Source organism: Acomys minous (genome assembly GCF_964271855.1).
Source record: "Acomys minous genome assembly, chromosome: 8".
Taxonomy (NCBI): domain Eukaryota; kingdom Metazoa; phylum Chordata; class Mammalia; order Rodentia; family Muridae; genus Acomys; species Acomys minous.
Window position 1 is genome coordinate 38,462,828 of NC_140489.1, and position 18,050 is coordinate 38,480,877.

The 18,050-nt window shown below is 50.3% G+C and overlaps 1 protein-coding gene across 12 annotated transcripts in view; it reads left to right on the top strand.

Moving 5' to 3' along the window:
• Window positions 1-16,145, top strand: part of TMEM229B (transmembrane protein 229B) — a 47,152-nt gene extending 31,007 nt beyond the window's left edge. For 7 of the 12 annotated variants that reach the window (XM_084792902.1, XM_084792897.1, XM_084792893.1 and 4 more), the window contains 3 exons: window positions 914-1,094; window positions 12,514-12,576; window positions 12,712-16,145. In XM_084792902.1, the coding sequence (XP_084649028.1) occupies window positions 12,574-12,576; window positions 12,712-13,236 (528 nt within the window). In that variant the 5' untranslated portion in view covers window positions 914-1,094; window positions 12,514-12,573 and the 3' untranslated portion in view covers window positions 13,237-16,145. Of the gene's footprint in view, window positions 1-913; window positions 1,095-5,416; window positions 5,555-12,513; window positions 12,577-12,711 lie in introns of those variants that run through there. The other 5 variants (XM_084792903.1, XM_084792904.1, XM_084792895.1 and 2 more) reach the window with 5 other exon arrangements.
• Window positions 16,146-18,050: the final 1,905 nt, after the last annotated feature.

Genomic DNA, 18,050 nt, shown 5'->3' on the forward strand with positions numbered 1-18,050 from the left:
CTGGCATTAAAGGTCTACACCACTACGCTCAGTTCAAGTTCAGAGGGCTTAGCATACTTTCTGCTTTTCTTTCTTTCTTTCTTTCTTTTTTTTTTTTTTTTTTTTTTTTTTTTTGGTTTTCTCTACAATAGCCTTGGCTGTCCTGGACTCACTTTGTAGACCAGGCTGGCCTCGAACTCACAGAGATCCACCTGCCTCTGCCTCTGCCTCTGCCTCCCAAGTACTGGGATTAAAGGCGTGCATCACCACAGCCCAGCCCTCTGCTTTCTTGTGTTTACCTGTGTGGCATATTTAATTTTCTAAATCAGCGGTTCTCAAACTGTGGGTTGCAAACCCCCAAAAGATCATCAGAAGCTACAGATATTTTTGCTTTGATTCCTAACAGTAGCAGAATTACAGTTATGGAATGGCTGTGAAATCATTTTTTGTTCAGGGGTCACCACAACATGAGGAACCATATTAAGCTGCGTTAGGAAGGTTGAGAACCACTGCTCTGAATACCCTGTGTTGACTGCGTTCCATGAGGCTCTTGTCCAGCCTTGCAAACAGAGACCTCCACCACTTAGCGAAGTACACTTTGCAGCTGAGAATGGAGCTGGAGTCTAACAATATATCTCCTTTTAGGGTTCAGAGTATGTATTTATTCATGCATGGTGCAAAAGCCCCCCCAAGTCTTAACTAACCCTTCACGATGATCACCTGGGAACCATCCGAGCCTCTGATGTTTAGATTGACCTGGCCCGAGCAGAGAGGGTGGTAGAGATGAGGGTGACAGGTTCTAGGGAAGGGACCTTGGTGGCCTATTGCTCTATCATACTTGGCCTGAGATCTATCGTTTGGTTGGCCTGGTGGCTCAGAACTAGCCTTGGGTTAAGCTAATGATGGCCTCCTCTTTTTTTTTTTTTTCCCCCAGAGACACATGAAAGCCACCCTCTAGTCAGCCAAGAATTAGCTGAGCCCCAGAGTGAATGCTTGTCCACATTGCTGAGAATGGCGTCAAGGCCCAGTCCGGTACCAAGACAAGGTTAAACTGAGACACAGCTGCACAGCGATCCTGATGTCTGTTCCCAGTGACACAGTCAAGGTTGTGACAAGTGAGTATGCCCCACACATGGGCGCGGGGGGAATCACTGGCCCCATCTGCCCTCCTGTTGGCTCCTCAGCAGCATGGGTACAGGTCTAAGGGGTTCAAGTTCCCAGCCTGCTCCCTGTCCAAGGGCTTGTCACAAGGCCACAGTTCTGGAATGGGAGGGCTGTGCTAAGCAGTTTCAGGCTATGTCAGTGTTGGAGTCATCTTATGGACTCTAAAACTGGGCCAGACCCAGATTGGCTGAACAGGATAAAACCAGACACTGGGAGATGATGTCTTTCTATGTTCTTTTTCTTCAAGAGGCTCCTGGGTACTTCCCATCCACGCTGTGGGGGCTGTGCCTTACCCGGAATCTGAATTCGGCCCGCACACTATGGGCAGTCATTGTACTAGCCCCAGAGGAGCTGGGTAGAACATCCATGCTTAGATACCGTAAAAGTGACAGGGACTCAGCAGGACAAGTCCTCTCACTTTCAGCAACAGCTCAGCTCCCAAATCCAAACAAACTGCACAGGGTGAAAGGCCTTCACTGCAGAGCGTGCCTGTTCTCAATCTGGCCTCTATCCCAGTCTGTGTCTCTGGCTTTTTCCTTGATCCTTTAAAGAATAACAATTAGATGCTTTCCCTAGTCCCTGAGGCCCAGCAACCATTAGATCAGTGCAGAGCAGACAATACAATGGTGGGATCAGGGACCAGAAAGAAGGAAGCGCCAGTGAGTCAGGGTAGGCTGTCTTGACACCAAGATGACCATCTTGATTGGATAGCTTCTAAGGATCTGCCTGGCTGGTGCCTTGGAGCCCAGAGTTGATTCCACAGGCTGTATGCAGAGAGCGGGAACTGGGTAACTTCTCAGCTGTGGATAGACCTTGCAAACCCACGTGTTACTAACAGGTGTCTTTAGGCGGTGGTCTTGGGTTGATTTCAGCCACAGTTGGATAAGTGAGCCTGAATTTGAGGGGGACTGCGAGGAGGAAGATGTTCATGGAGGTCACTGTGAGGATGTAGTGACCCAGATGTGAGACCTACTCACCACATGACGGAGGGTCCCATAGTAATACAGCATTAGTCTGAGACTGTCACACCTTTGGTCCAGTAGGAATTATCTGTGAAGAGATCTTTCGAGCTGGGCCTGGGAATACATGCCTGTAACACACACACACACACACACACACACACACACACACACACACACACACACACCACTTGGAGGGCAGAGACAGGCAGATATGTGGATGGAGGTAAATCTGGGCTTTCCCAATTTGGGATGGGGACGGGAAGAGAAGACAGGAAGAAAGAAAAGAAAGAAAACAAGCATGCTAGCTGAATGTGGAGGTACTTGTCTTTGATTTCGAGGCAGGAGGATCAGTAGTTTGAGGCCAGCCTTAGGATCAGTGGGACTCGGTCTCAAACAAATAAAAATGGTGGAAGGAAGGAAGAAAGGGAGGGAGGGCAGGAGGGAAGAGAGGGGAGGGAAGTGGAGGGGAAGGGAGGAGGGGGACGGGAGGGATAGATGGATCTTTTATTATGAAATAATGAAATAGTCTCAAAGAAGAAAATGGCTAAAATGTCTTTTGTTATAGGCACGGAAGATATTTCTGTGCTGTTCTCTGTAATAGGAGAAATGGAAAACAATTATTACCTTTGTTGAACATCTTAGTCAAGTAAATTATAGTTTCCTGGTTGGTGGGCTATTATATAGCTATTGTAAGGATGAGCACATAGGCTGTAGAACTTGGAAAAGACAGTCATGAACTAAGGGGAAACGGTGAGTAATAGAGGGTACGTGACGGTGACTTACAGTGCAAAGAGGAAGAGGTGCTGGCTCTGTGACCTAAGTTTCGTTATGAATGTTCTTCCCCTCTATGGTGCCAGGCTTGGCTCCTCCTAGAGTGGTTTCATCGGGGTGGCTGCAGAAGGCACCATTAATAGCGACTTTCTCTAAGAGATGGGAGGGGCCCTTTTGTCTGCTAAGTCATTCCTTCCTCCAACATTTAACTTTTAGCTGTGAGCACCTGTTACTTTAGTCATTGGGGGGGGGGGAGGGAGGATATTTTTAAATATTAGCATTAAGGCCTCTTAAAAGGCTGTATTTCCCAGAGGGGAGAGGAGGAAGGCTGAGTCATCCGGCTCTTTTGAACCATTTTCGTCTTGTTTAAGGCCTCGGGTCTGTTTGGGCCCATCTACCTGTCTATCTGCCTACCCACCCACGGACTCACTCTTCTTCTGGAGATATTATTAGGCATTATTTCCAGGCATCAGTGAAGCCCCGCCCCTTATTGAGTTTTCATTGCCTTTGGAGAAAGGCCACAGACAGTAGCAAACTATTAGACAGTGTTACAAAGAAAATAAGATGGGATGACTTGAGTAACAAGAAGTCCGTGTTTGATTGAGGATCAGGTCTCAGAGGGGTGACAGCTGAGTGGAGACCTGAGTGACAACAGAGAGACAGCCACACGGAGGTCCTAGAAGAACATTCTGGTCAGCGGACAGAGTGCTCAGCCTGTGGCCCTCACGTGCAAGTTGCCAATTGCCTCCCAACCCCAGTGATTCTCTGGGCCAGGACAGACTGTTCCCCAGACCCTCTCATGTTCCCCAGTGCCACCTCCTTCATCCCTTCCTATCTGGGATGCGCTCAGTGTCTATGGAGAATGGTTGTTTCTGACACCCTGGCTGTTGCTGCTCTGGGCAGATGGCCCCTCTGGACATCCTGTACACAGGCCACTGCTCTTGGCTGGCATTTCCAGATCAGGGCTGAGCTATCTCAGATTTCCATACCCGGGTGGATTGGCAGCTAGGAAGGTAGTAGGTATTGTGTGCCCTGGCAAAGGATCTTTAAATGGCTCATGACTTGAGGCCCTGAAGCGTGGCTGCTGCCGTAGTCCTTCGCGGCTCAGCTTTGACCTTGGAGTACTTATGCGTGCCTCCTGCCAGACTGTGTGGTCTGAGAAATAATTTAGGAGTCTGTGTTATGTCTAACACTTAGTTCTGAGCTCCGTAGATGGTCCAGGGACGAAGCACACATCTATTTCCATGGGTCTTCTTGTTACTCCAGATGCCCTGTCAGTGTCTGGAGACAGCACCTCGCAAGTTGTAGTACCTCAGAGGGGCTTGTAGCAGTCTCTGGAGCAGCACAGGGTGCTGACTGTGGGGGTGAAGACTCTGGAGTCAGACTTACGAGGAGGGTTTGATAACTATAACTTATAGCTCCCAGCCATCTGGAGCTATAAGAACAGAAGCTAATTATGCAGCCTCTTTCTGCCTCATGTTTCCCTCTGTAAAATGGGCTTCAGAATTTTCTGAAGTTAAAACATGGGGAGTGCTGAGAAGAACACCTGGTTCTCAGTTGCCCTTTGAGAGGTAAGGGGACTACCTCATCAGCGCCTTCTGCATGATACCAGGGACCTGTGAAGAGAAGGAAGGGCGGAACCTGGCGGCCCCTGAGCCAGCCACTGGCCACAGGAACTATCCCGCCCTTGGTCTGGTCTGGCCCTGAAGCATGTCTGTTTTCCTTTTTCTACCTTGATGACAAGGGAAGCCCAGGGTTAATTCAGCCCAGGTTTCATTGTGTAGCCTTGGCTATCCTTCAACTCAGTCTATAGACCAGGATAGCCTCAAACTCACAGAGATTCATCTTCCCTTGCCTCCTGAGTGCTGGGATTTAAGGCATGTGCTACTACCTCCAGGCTTATCCTGGTCTCTTAAGGCTGACTTCACCTGTCTCCACTGCCCGTTCTGTGTGATGCTACCCTGTGATAGAGCTCAGCGCACTCTGAGAGCTGCAGGTGAGATATCCCTAGGGACCAGATGCAAGAAGCCAGCTCCCTTTGTCTCCCCCCCCCCCACCTGTTACCTCACACTGACAAATCACTTGAGTTTTGATCCTTCTCGGGGACGCTGTGGTCTTTCACCAACACATGTGGACAGGGTCAAACCATCCACACTCTCCTCTGTGCCACCCCAAGTACCTTTGCTTGGGCTGTCCCATCTTTATGTCACGGTCCTTAGGGTGATTGGGCTTATCACCAGAATGAGGCCACCATCCACAGAGCCGCTGGCTTCTGCTGTAGCCTTCCCCAGGGCTGATTCCAGAGCTGAGCAAGGAGTTATTGAAAGGGGCATAAGGGTAAGGAGACCAGGTGGAGGGGAGGGGATGGGCAGAACAAGGAGTGGGCCTGTTGGACCCAATGGTGGGGGCAGGGAGGGGGAGGGATGAGCCCATCCTACATATAAATGTAGGCACAGCACCCACCGTTACTAGAAATGGGAGTTGAGGGTAACGTGCTGAAATGTTCTCAGGTCAGCATTCTACCTACATCTGAGGGCCTCCCAGCCAACGAGACTCACCCCTGCCTTCACCCCTGCCTTCCACCCTGAGGCAGGCCTTTCAGTTACCCACACGCATCCTGCGTGGACCAGCTGTGTTCTCCTGCCACGACCCCTTGATCAAGGTCTGACCTTGTCTAGGTACGCTTCCCTTCCATCTGCCCAAGTGATTCCTGCTGACTAGAACTGGCACCGTGCCTGGAGCTCCCTCTGTTCCCCGTTCTGTCCTCCCCCCTCCATCTTTTTATTTTTATTTTTTCTGAGCTGGCCCCCCTTTTGTCCCAGGTTCCTCTCTCCCTTGGACAGGTACCCCTTCCATCTTGCTTCTGCTGATAAAGTTTTGTGGTCCAACTCTTCTCAGTCGCCTGGGGAAACTGGAGTGATTTCCAGGAAGATGAGATCAGAGACAAGTAGAGCGGGATTTAAAGTCACTGTGAAGAAGGGGAGGAGCGAGTAGGGAGGAAACTCAGTAGAAGGGAATCGCTTAGCATGTACAAGGTCCTGGGTTCCAGCCCTAGCTCAGCTCTCACATGAGCAGGCTCTCGTGCATACACACATGCATGCACATGTCCAAATGTGCACACACTCTCCCAAGCGTGCATATGTGTGTGCACACGGAGGTTGGCTTATGAGGAGAACTGGATAGTTCTGTCAAGCTGCTGCAAGGGAGACCTCTGAGCGGGAAAGTCCCTTTCCCCGATGCCCTGCCTAGGGAGGAGTGAAGGGCTTGCATGCAGGACAAGTGGGCAGACCTGAGTTCAGAGGGAGGCCCAGTAGTCTTAGAACTCAGTGCCTGGGCCACCTGCCTTAAACCTATGAGCCCCTCCCCTCCTGCATATCATGTGGCCCAAGTCTGTACTCTCTTGGTCTGTGAAGAAAATTTACACAACAGTGGAGCTTTACAAGGCTGTGTTTGGAAATGCTTACTGTTTTTATACTCTCCCGTTTTCAAGCCTGACCCTCAGGGCTGGTCTTTCCTCTTAATTCATCTGTGGGCAGCCACAGAGAAGCAGGGAGCTCCCATTTGCTTTCCCAGGCTATATGTGTGGAACTATTGTTTCACAGGGCTTCCTGGTTCAGTGGCATGACGTCTTGTAAGCCAGCTTAGCAGGGAAAGCTGCCAGCAGGCTGGCTAGGGCAAGGACACAGTGACCTTGCCTGAAGTGGGAGGTGTCCCTAGTATAGCAGCAGAAGCCATGCCAGAGAGGACAGGATCTTTGCAGAAATATTTGTGTGCTTCTAAAAAAATATTTTACTTTTATTTTACTTATATAAGTGTTTGCCTGGATGCATGTAAGTCTACCATGTGCATGAAGGTACTACTGCAGGGGCCGGAAGAGGACGATTTGACCCCCTGGGATCTGAATCACAATCAGTTATGAGCCATCATCGGTGCTGGGTACTGAGCCCTAGTCCTCTGCAAGAACAACAAACGAGCTGAACCTGAGTCAGTTCTCCAGCCCTTATTTGCAGTATTTAGCAGTAGCTAGGTAATTCCTTGCCACAACTGCGAGAGTCACTCATATTACCCCCACGTTACTTGAAGGGAAACTGAGGCCGGGTGCAATTAGGTAGCTTGCTAAGGATCTTACAGGCAGGACTCTGGCCCAAACGGGACCTAGGGTCCCTGAGGTCAGGCACTACGCACTCTTTACATCTGAGTTGTGAGCTGTACTGAGGGTGGCGCAGGAAGGAAGAACTCAGTTTTACATGATTTCGGCTTTCCTGCGGTCCATTTATTTGTCAGCTTTGGAATGTAAAGGAAAATATAACGAAGAATCACAATCTCAACCAGAGACAAGTTGTGGCCCAGTGTTTTGCATATTTGCATGGGTATGCAGCTCTGCAAGATCTAATGTTAATTACCCGGCTTCTAGTCCTGACATTTTCTCTGCACACTGTGTGAAATGTTTCTCAGATGGTTTCTGGTATTTGACCTTGCGGACGAATCAGAGCAAAGTGAGGGTTGCCTGTTGTACTGATGGACAAGGTGTGTGGAGGTGGCACACAGGGCAGCAGACAGCTCGTGAATATTATAGGATGGCAGAGCCGTGGACTATGGCAGATAGGCATAGGGGTAAGGGGGGGGGGGTTACAAAGGCAGCGAGTAGGAAGGGCATCCCAGCAGAGACAGCGAAGCTGGGATCCAAAAGCACAGAGCTGGCTGGAGCCCAGAGGCGGAGCTGGGCCCAGGAGGACGTTGCCAGCTATCTCTGAGGGATGCGGATGTTGAAGATCCACTAATGGGCTTTTAATGGGGAGAAGCAGCAGACTGGCATTTTAGAAAGATCACCCTCTCGCTACACTTGTGTTATGGGTTTGAACTGTAAGTAGGCAAGGCGAGGCTGAGAGATTTTTAGAGCTGCCTGGTGAGATGCGAGTGAATCTGAACAGCAGCAGTTAGGAGATGGATTCCCAAGGGATTTAAAAGGGGCACCGTCCAGGGGTTGGTAGCTTTGCCGTGTGACTTACAGTGACCAATGAGATGTTCACAGACATGCCTTAAACAGGGCTTTTTTTAAAAAAAATATGGACTGCCTTTTTCTTTTTTGAAAAGAAGTTAAATTATTTTAATAGTAAAAATATCTTGAAAAGGGGGCTAGAGATGCAGCTGACTGAGCGCTTACCCAGCACACGGGAAGCCATGGATTCGAGTCCCATTGCATAAGTGTGCACTGGGCAGGGATGCATGTCTGTGATCCCAGCACTTGGTAGGTAGAGGCAAGAGGATCAGAAGGTAATCTTTGGCTACAAAGTGAATTCAAGAACTAGACTGGGGTACCTCAGACCCTGCGGCACACAAACTCTTTAATGGACCTCCAGTAATTGTTCATATTTATGCGGTATAGTGTGACATTTCCGTGCATGTGCACAATGTATAATCACATCAGAATGATTTACGCTATCACCTGAGATCTGAATCTTTTTTTTTTTTTTTTGAGACAGGTTTTCTCTGTGTACCCTTGGCTGTCCTGGACTCAGTTTGTAGACCAGGCTGGCCTTGAACTCACAGAGATCCACCCACCTGCCTCCCCAGTGCTGGGACTAAAGGCGTGCACCACCGTGCCTGGCTGACAATGAACTTTTTTTTTAAGAACACAAAAAGTCCTCCCAACTCTCTATTTTGAGATACACAATGAATTGCAGTCAACCATAGCTAACCAAGTGTACCCCCAAAATATTAGAAGTTGTTCTTTTTCTTCAACTGCACCCTTGGACCTCCCTCCCTTCTCTCTCTCTCTCTCTCTCTCTCTCTCTCTGCCAGGGTGAAAACCACTGATGTGGTTGGGCCGGCTCGCTCGTGGGCTGATGACTTATCAATTTACCATGGTCTCCTGGGCCCAAGAGGGAGATGAGAAGCCGATGGGCACAGTCACCCCAGTTTAACCTCCCCAGCTGAGCACAGAGCACAGAGCCTCAGATAACTCACAGCCTCATGATTTAGGCCAGCTGAGACCTCTGACCCACAGATGCCTGGCGACAGTGGGAAATGACGGATGCCTTAGGATATGGTTTGGGGATGGTATACTTGGTGGCATTTGCTAATGATTGAGAACCACCATCATCCCTGTGCCAAATGCATACTCACTGGGGTGTGACAAGGAACCTGACGCTCAGAAACTTGGGCCTCTCGATGTAACTGGTTACTTGGTTGTGCCGTCTAACAGGAGGGGGCAAAGGGGAGAAACTGGTTTTGGGGAAAGATACCGAGTTTGATTTAGGAAAGAGCTCAAAGTGCCCACAGGCTGTCAGGAGCAGGAGGCGTCCAAGGAGGAGAAGGAATCTAGCTTTATTACGGAAGGAAGAGGTCTAGGCTGTGACGACCAAGTGGATAAGGTCTGGCTTGGGGCTGAAAATGGAACTTGACAAAATAATTGGCACCAGAGCAGTGGGGTGCTGTGGAGATTCCCCATCCCCCCCCCCCCAGGAGAAGGGGAGGCACTTGCTCTGGTGCTCACCTGGACGCTGGGGTCGTGCTGGAGGGAGAGTCAGAAGGCTTACCCTACAGAGTAAACACGATCCCGACAGGGGGACGTGGACGGTGGAATAAGGTAGGAGAGGTATATTTGGGGCCTTGAATAGCAGGCCAAGGGGGGAGCCCTTGTGTGTTTCTGAGTGAGGAAGTGAGAGGAGGCACGCGCTGGTCTGTGAGTCTGAGTCTGGAGTCTGAGTCTGGAGCAGGAATCAAGAGCAGGTTCTGGTCTGAGCGCCTCTGTTTACAGACCCTGGAACGTGGGGCAGATGATGTTCCCTCCCAGACTCATATAAAATAGAAGCAAAACTCCCTCCTTTCTTCTCTCCTTCCCTCTCCCCTCCACCCCCTCCTTCCTCCTTCCTCCTTCCCTTCCTCCCTTACCCTCTTCCCTTTCTCCCTTTCCTCCTCTCCCATGCCCTCTACACACCCTCTTTTATATCTCTTGTAGCTCAGGCTGGACAGGAACTCACTACATAGCTAAGGATAACCTTGAACTTCTTCTGATCCCCCTGCCTCTAACCTTCAACTCCCAAGTGTTGGGATTATGGCCATGTACTGCCCTGCCTGGTTTGCACAGGGCTGGGGATTAACGGCAGGGCCTCTGCATGGGAGGCAAACTGAACACCCCACCCCTACCACCTTTTTATTGATTTGACACAGGGTCTGCCATGTCTGGAACTTGTAGTCTCCCTGTCTCGGCCTTCCAAGTGCTAAGACTACAGGCACACACCACCACACCTGGCTTTGTATGAGTTTTAATTAAGCATCAGTTTTTAAAAATGTGATTAAGGGGGATTGGAGAGATGGCTCAGTGGTTAAGAGTGCTAGCTGCTCTTCCAGAGGTCCTGAGTTCAATTTCTAGCAACCACATGGTGGCTCATAACCATCTATCTATAATGTGATCTGCTGCCCTCTTCTGGCATGTAAGTGTACATGCAGATAGAACACTTATGTACATAAAATAAATTAATTTAAAAAAAAAATTAAAGATGTGATTAAGGCACAAAGGTGGATGAGTATTGTTGCAATGAAGCCTGTGTGGCTAAAAGATGGTATTAAGATTTTCAGTCAGGTGGGCAAACTACAGATGCCACCTTGGTAACCTCTGTCCCTTGTCCTACCTGAGAGAGAGGATTGGTAGATGTCAAGCCAGATGCCTCCTGGTACCTGACAAAACTTCTCATTCTTGATAAACTGCGAGCTCTCCCACACTGCCCTCTGCATAAACAAGATTGTTTAGACTCGTACAGAGGAGAGGCTTGGGGCAATCACATGATGACAGGACCATAAAGCAGTCACACTCTCAAAAAGTTCACTCAGCAAGCTAGGGAGCTGGCTGAATCACAAGGGCCCCAGCATCAAAAAAAGTAAATACACTGGCTTCTGATAATGGGCCACATGAGTGGTCCAGACTCCCTGTGACAAAGGGCTAGAAGAAAGGCAGAGGCCTGAGAGCCAGACAAGGCTTTAGGGAAGCATCCTGGTAGGTGAGCCAGGCCTTAAACACTGGTTGTGGGGTGTGAGAGAGGAGGAGAGGGGGAAGGCGAGCCAAACCCCATCTGCTGTAGCAGTTGAAAATAAAGTGTAACCGCAATGACACCATGTTTAGGTATCTCGCTTAGGATGGCTGTTATGGAGAAAACAAAGAACAAACGTTGACAAGGACCCAAAGAAGCTGGGATTTGTGCATGTTCTGCTGAGGATATAAAAATGTGTGAAACAGTACAGTTCTTGAGAGTTTTTGTTTTTTGCTTTTCTATGTGTATTGGTGTTTTTTGCATGCAAGTACGTATGTGCACCTCATGTGTACCTGGTGTCCCTGGTGGTTGGAAGAGTGTCAGATCCTCTAGACCTGGAGCTACAGATAATTCACAGCTGCCATGTGGGTGCTGGGAATTGAACCTGGGTCCTCTGGAAGACATCTCTCCAACCCAGTACTGCAGTTCTTCAGAAAGGCAGCCACAAAATTACCTTGTAGTTTAATGATTCCGCTTCCAGGTATAGGCCTGAAAGAGCTGGAAGCGGGCCTTGACTAGACATGTGTTCACCCATGTGTGACAGCACTGTTCAAAAGTGAAGGCCAGCCCCGTGCCTATGGACAGCAAAGAAACAGAATGTTCTATCCAGTGGAATTCCTTTGATCTTTCAAAGGAAGGGGATCTGTTTAGATACAGACCAGCCTGAATAAACCTTGAGGATGTTACACCAAGTCTAATAAATCAGCCGTAAGAGAAAAATTTACAGAGACTGAAACTATGGCTGTCAGGAGCTGGGGCAAGAGGGGGAGAGTGGCACTTAATAAAATAATCTTATTTGCTTTTTTAAAACATTTATTTATTTATTTATACAGTGCTCTGCCTGCATGTATACCTGCAGACCAAAAGAGGGCATCATACCACATTATAGATGGTTATGAGCCACCATGTGATTGCTGGGAATTGAACTCGGGACCTCTGGAAGAGCAGTCAGTGCTCTCAACCTCTGAGTCATCTCTCCAGCCCCCTAGTTTTCTTTTTTGAGACAAAGGCCCAGGGTAGCCCAGGCTGGCCCTTGAATTCCCAATGTAGCTGAAGATGACCTACTCCTTCTACTTCTACCACTGTGGGGTCACAAGTGCATACCACCACAGCCAGTTTGCATGGGTTTAGGCAAGATCTGCCAACTGAGCAACATCCCAGCTCTCTCTCTCCTGCAGAGATTCTATTTGGGATAATGGGAAAGTTCTGGGGACCAAGGTAGCAATGATTGGGCAACATTGTGAATGTCCTCAATGCTACTGAATTGTAGACTTAAAACTATAAAAATGGCGATATATTGATATGATACGATATACATGAGGAGACTCAAAAATTGTATTATGTATGCGTGAGAGGGGCGGGGAGAGTGTAGATCTCAGAAATACGAGTGACTTGAAATGGTTAGGGAAGAAGTTGGAAGACAGACAAGGGCCCCAGTGGGCCTGGTAAGAAAGAAAGAAAGACCTATGGGTCATGGCAGCTGCCTCTTCAACTGATCTCAGATAACCATAAATGTTATGGCGTTCAGTGGACATTTTCACATAGTATGTGACAAGAGTTTCTTAGAGGAAGCCAATGGGTTAGACTTTCTTTCTGTCTTTTCCCAGGCCCTCCTGGCTAAGAGATTACAGAACTGAGGTGATGCAACAGGGTGGAAAGTTCAGACTATGGTTAGTACCAATGAGGATGGAGAAAAGGTAGAAGCAGGTTTGAATTCCTCTCCAGCCTGGTGACCACAGAGGTGGGGAGCAGGAGGCAGGGAAAGGCTCAGGGAGGCGCCCTCATCTGTTTCCCTGTATCCCCAGCAGGAGGCCCCAGTTGGTGCCATGGCTTCTGCCGAGCCCCTGACAGCGCTGTCCCGCTGGTACTTATATGCCATCCACGGCTACTTCTGCGAGGTGATGTTCACGGCGGCCTGGGAGTTTGTGGTGAATTTTAACTGGAAGTTCCCGGGGGTCACGAGCGTGTGGGCCCTCTTCATCTATGGCACCTCCATCCTGATCGTGGAGCGCATGTACCTGCGCTTGCGAGGCCGCTGTCCTCTTCTGGTGCGCTGCCTCATCTACACGCTCTGGACCTACCTGTGGGAGTTCACCACCGGCTTCATCCTACGCCAGTTCAACGCCTGTCCCTGGGACTACTCCCAGTTCGACTTTGATTTCATGGGCCTCATCACCCTGGAGTACGCGGTACCCTGGTTCTGCGGGGCTCTCATCATGGAGCAGTTTATCATCCGCAACACCCTCCGCCTGCGCTTTGACAAAGACGCAGAGCCCGGGGAGCCGGCCAGTCTGCCAGCCCTGGCCAATGGCCACGTCAAGACCGACTGAGTCAGAAGATCACATGTAAGAACGTGAGGCCTCTCCTAGGAACCCATGGACAGAGAGACCAAGCTGGTGGGGTTACCTCTTGGTTCAGCACAAGCCCTGCTCCCAACTGGGTCTTAGCCCAGTAGGGCAAACACAACCACATGGGGGGGGGGCAGCAGGATGATGTTGGGGAGTTGAGTGTCTAGACAACAGAAGGACAATGGGACTCATCCGTGGCTCTCAACCCATGCTGGGGGTTGGGAGGCTGGACATTGAACAGTTTGACGTCACGGATGACTTTGGAAACAGCAGGCCTGTCTTGGCTAAGGGACATGAACTCTGGGGCTACAGGTGGGAGGCAAGGTCTGAGGAGGCCTTGGCTGCTGTTGGGGCCACTTGCCCCACCTGCCCCCTGGCTTCAGCTGGGCTTTGGCTGGTTCCATTAGGCAATATTCAGGTGCTTGCTTGCAACCAATACCTCCCCAGGGGCCTCTGAGCTGCAGCCTGAGAGAGACCCAGCAGCCTGTTGGCTGTTGGGTGGCACTGCTGTTGTGCAAAGGCTGAGAAAACTTCCTTTGGCTCCTCTCCTTTCCCCAGGGCCCCACTGCTGCTCCCTTGGCCTGCTGGGGGCCCCTGTGGTGCTGGATTCCCACCAACCTTGGGCTTTTGGAGGTCTCAATCCCCGTGTGTTGGGTGGCGTTTCCCCTTTCTCTTATGTTCGAGACATTTGCCACTGGCGGGCAGCCCTCTCCTCTGTGTCAGTCACTGTACCGTCCCCTTCTCCCAGCTCCCTACAGAACACAGCAGTGGCCAGAGGCACAGCTCTGAAAAGGGGCCCTGCCTGCCTTCCTGCAGCATTCCCTCCATCTTCATCTGGTGACTGGGGGTGGCCTGTCTCCCTGGCCCAGGCATGGTGGTCTGGTGTCCCATCCCTGCAGAGGTCCTACTGAAAAAGCATAATATTCCCCCCAATATACATCTAGGCCCAGAGGTGTATGTGTGTGTGTGTGTATGTGTGTGTGTGTGTGTGTGTGTGTGTGTGTGTGTGTGTGTGTGTGGTGGATCCTCAGTGGGGTAGGTGGGTGGGGGGAGGACGGAATTCTAGATCCTACTTGCCTATATTGATTCGTTTATAAGCCAATTAGTCAATATGGCTCCTTGTGAGATAGAAGAACTCCAGGGTATCCTGTTGGAGGTCCATGGAGAACAAGACAGATGCAGAAGACTGTAGAAGGCTCTTTGGAAAAGATGAATTCTACTGTAGCCTCGGCTCTGTAGCCAACCCTCAGGGCTGCTCCCCCCTACCACTTTTCCTGGCCAGCCTGACCCTTTGAGCTTGTTCCTCAAACAGTATTAACCCTGTCACCTTCAAAGGCATTGTCATCTTGGTTGTCTGAACTTTCTCCCATGGTGGGTCCATTGCTGGCAGTGGACGGGTGAAATCCGTACTCCTGGCCCCTTCTGATTTGGTCCTCCACTTTTTGAGAGGATGGGAGCATCAAAGAGTGTACCATCCCATGAGGTCACCCTGGGACTCGGAGGTAGAAATCAGCCTTTCGTTTCTTTAGATCAGTTAAAAAGTGGCAGTGCCAACTGTGGAGAGTCTCTAGCCCACGAAGCCAGCAACAGGGCTGTCCTGGGCTGAGAGAAAGACGTGGAGACATCTGGCATCTTTCCCCCAGAGTTGTCTCTGTCCAGGTTAGGATGCAAAGTGTTTCCCTAGGAAGGCTTCTGAAATCAGGAAACACCATTCTGTTGAGAGGAGGACTTGCTGTAGCCCTAATTCCAGGGCTTGGGGGGGTGGTGTCACAGGTATTCAGGCTTCCAATGGGAGTGGTTGCTTTCCTTGTACAAGTGGAGAGGATTTCCCCTTTCCTCCAAGCCCATGTTATCTCATGCCTCTCCAGGCCACCTCACACCTATCTCCACAACAGACTCCTGTGGCTGGCTGAGCTGGCCCAGCTTTAGGACTCCAGTTCTCCACCAGAGAAAGCTTCCAGTCTCAGTTCTCCAGATGTTGTCTCATAGGCATTCCCTGGGTCCGTTTTTCCCCCCTCAATGCCCTACTAATCCCATGTCAGGAGGGGTTCCCAGAGTGAATCTGCATGCCTGGCGATACTTGGCATTGCGGTCTGCTTACCTAGGTCCCCTATTGCTCCTAGGACCCCCTCATTGGCACAAAACTCCCAGCCAGAGGAGGCCACAACGGAAGGCCAGCCCACAGACCTGCAGGCTCAGATCCCACCAAATATAGCCCAGACTTCGACTGGCTCTTGCTTTATCGGCTATCTTCAGGCCTCCAATTCCTTAGGACCGTGGGCATGAAGGTTGGGGGGGCAATCAAACCCTTCCTGGGGAGTCTGCTAGCTGTTCATGGAGCCTCCGATGCTCTGAGCCCAAGGCAGCTATCTCTGAGTCACAGATAGTAAGTACGCTGCCCTGCATGGTTGAGTTGCTTTGAGTGTCTGCTAGGCTTCCACTGCCCTGTCCCCCTCCTCATGCCAGAGAGTCACAGTGACCTGTGCTTATTTACAGCAATAATATATATAGGGAACATCTGTGAGTTCCTTTCGTCCCAGTCCCTCACTCTCCATGGTTCTCCCAGGGGGCGGCGGAGTGGGACGGTTCATGTGAGAATCTATTTATGGAGCTCTGGGCTGCGCAAAGTGTCACTGCAGGAGGCAGGTGAGAGGCCCAGCCCTGGGCTATGAGTAAGGCACGGGGAGTGCCTCCCACTTGGAGGCTACCTGTTGGCCCCAGTGTCGTCACTGGGCCTTTGAATTGGTTAGGGCTGTCTTCCAACTGGATAGCTCCTGAGAAAGGCACGTGGACTTGATCTGTGAGCCCATTGCCTGCTGTGTCTCCGTTCGTCCGTCTCCTCCTTTTCATAACTGTGCACATAAAAATATACTGGTGTTTGTGTTCCTGGACTGGCTTTGACTCATCTGTTCCACTGTGGGGCCCCTTTCCCAGGGCTACTGGACATTGGGACCCTTCATGTTCGACAGTATCTGCATCACATCCTCCTGAGCCAAGATGGCTGGGTAGGGAGGGCCGTGTGGCCCTGATGTCAGCCTTGACCCTCGCTAATAACCAGAATCCATTCCAATGCTCCCTAGCTTAGTCCCAGGCCAAAGGTAGGTTTGGAGTCCCAACAGTATACAGGCTGCCTACCCCTGTCTGAGATGAGCAGTTCTCAGATGTACTGGCCATAAACTGGTAGGCCCCATGATTACAGAAGGCTTGGAGGTAGTCCAAGAAAGCTAAAAGGCTCTGCCTAGCTCCTCTGCCCTACCCCTGCCATTCACCATACTCCTGACTACTTCCCTGCTTCCAGGAAAAAGAGGGAGGGTTTAGAAGTTGCTCAGGCATGGTCTATAGCGTGAGTTCCAGAACAGCCAGGGCTACATAGATCCCGGTTTCAAAAAGAGCCAAGTTGTTCAGTCTGACCTGCTGTACCCAAATGGCCTGGTCCCTGTGACATAGCCAGGCTACAGAACACGGCAGTGCGTTTTGAAGCCACTTGAAAGTCCCTTTGCTCCTACTATACCCACATAGTCATTCACATGCCTTTTGAGAACTTGTCTCCTTATAAAACTGAGCTATAAATTAAAGCACCCTAGCAGTCATTTGCATGTTAGTATAGACAAAACTATAAGGTGGTTCTTTCAAAGTAAGATTTTGTAGAAAGAGACAAACAACCAGTGTCTACATGGAGCCTTAGAAAAGAGGCGGGGCCTACACTGAGAGGACCCTAGACTTACTCAGTGGCCAGCTCAGTGAGTGGCTTGCCCGACTCCCCGTTACCTGCCCCCACGTGTGTATACACAGGCACACGTGCACATGTGTGCCCAGGTGTATGCAGGCCAGAGGACAGCCTCAGGTGTTATTCCTCAGGAATGCTGCCCACTTCCTCTGATAGGGGCTTGCATTGCCCTGGAACTCCCTGGTTGGGCTAGTCTGGCTGGGCCAGCTAACCTCAAGAATATTATTATTCTGCCTCTGGTCCTGAGACTGAGGAGATGCATCACCATGCCAGAGCCTCTTTATGTGGGTTCTAGAGCCCAAAGTGCTCATGCCTGCCAAGCAAGCTCTTTACTCACCGGCTGCTCCCTGGCTGGGCGGCTTTCCTTCTTGACACTTCACCCGCACTTCCCCTCCCAACCCAATCCAAGGGCCAAAGAAGCAGCATTCACACAAACAGCCCAGGAGAGCTCATGCCAACGTCTGCACCTTCTAAAATCTTTCCAGCCTTTGCAAGAGGCTGATGTTTAGCAACAGTGAAGAAGACATTAGAGCTTGGACTCTTCTTCCCGGTGTGGGTTTTCTCAAAGTGTGCACTTCTGCTCCGTGTGCTGGGCGCAAATCAGAAGACAGGCAGAATGCCTGCCTTAGAAGGTGATACAGGAAGTTGGAGCCCATGGTCCAAGGTTAGGGTCTCCTTTAACTGCCTCGGTGGCTCCTACAGCATCACAGTGCCCACACTGTTCTCATTTTCTTCTATTTCAAATGGAAATGTCCCTGTTCTAAAGGGGAGGACTGTGGACATCCAGTCTACAACGTTGGAATCACCGCATCTTTTGTTTGTTTGTTTTGTTGCTGTTTAATTTCTTGTTTTGTTTGTTCCTTTTTTGAGACAGGGTCTCTGTTTAGCCCTGGATGTCCAGGACCTTGCCATGTAGAGCAGGCTAGCCTCGAACTCACAGAGATCTGGCTGCCTCTGCCTTCCAAGTGCTGGGATTAAAGATGTGCAGCACCACGCCTGGCGTAGATTCACCTACCACATTTCTTTCCAATCTTCTTGCCTGTTTTTTCCTGAGACATCGTTTCCTTAT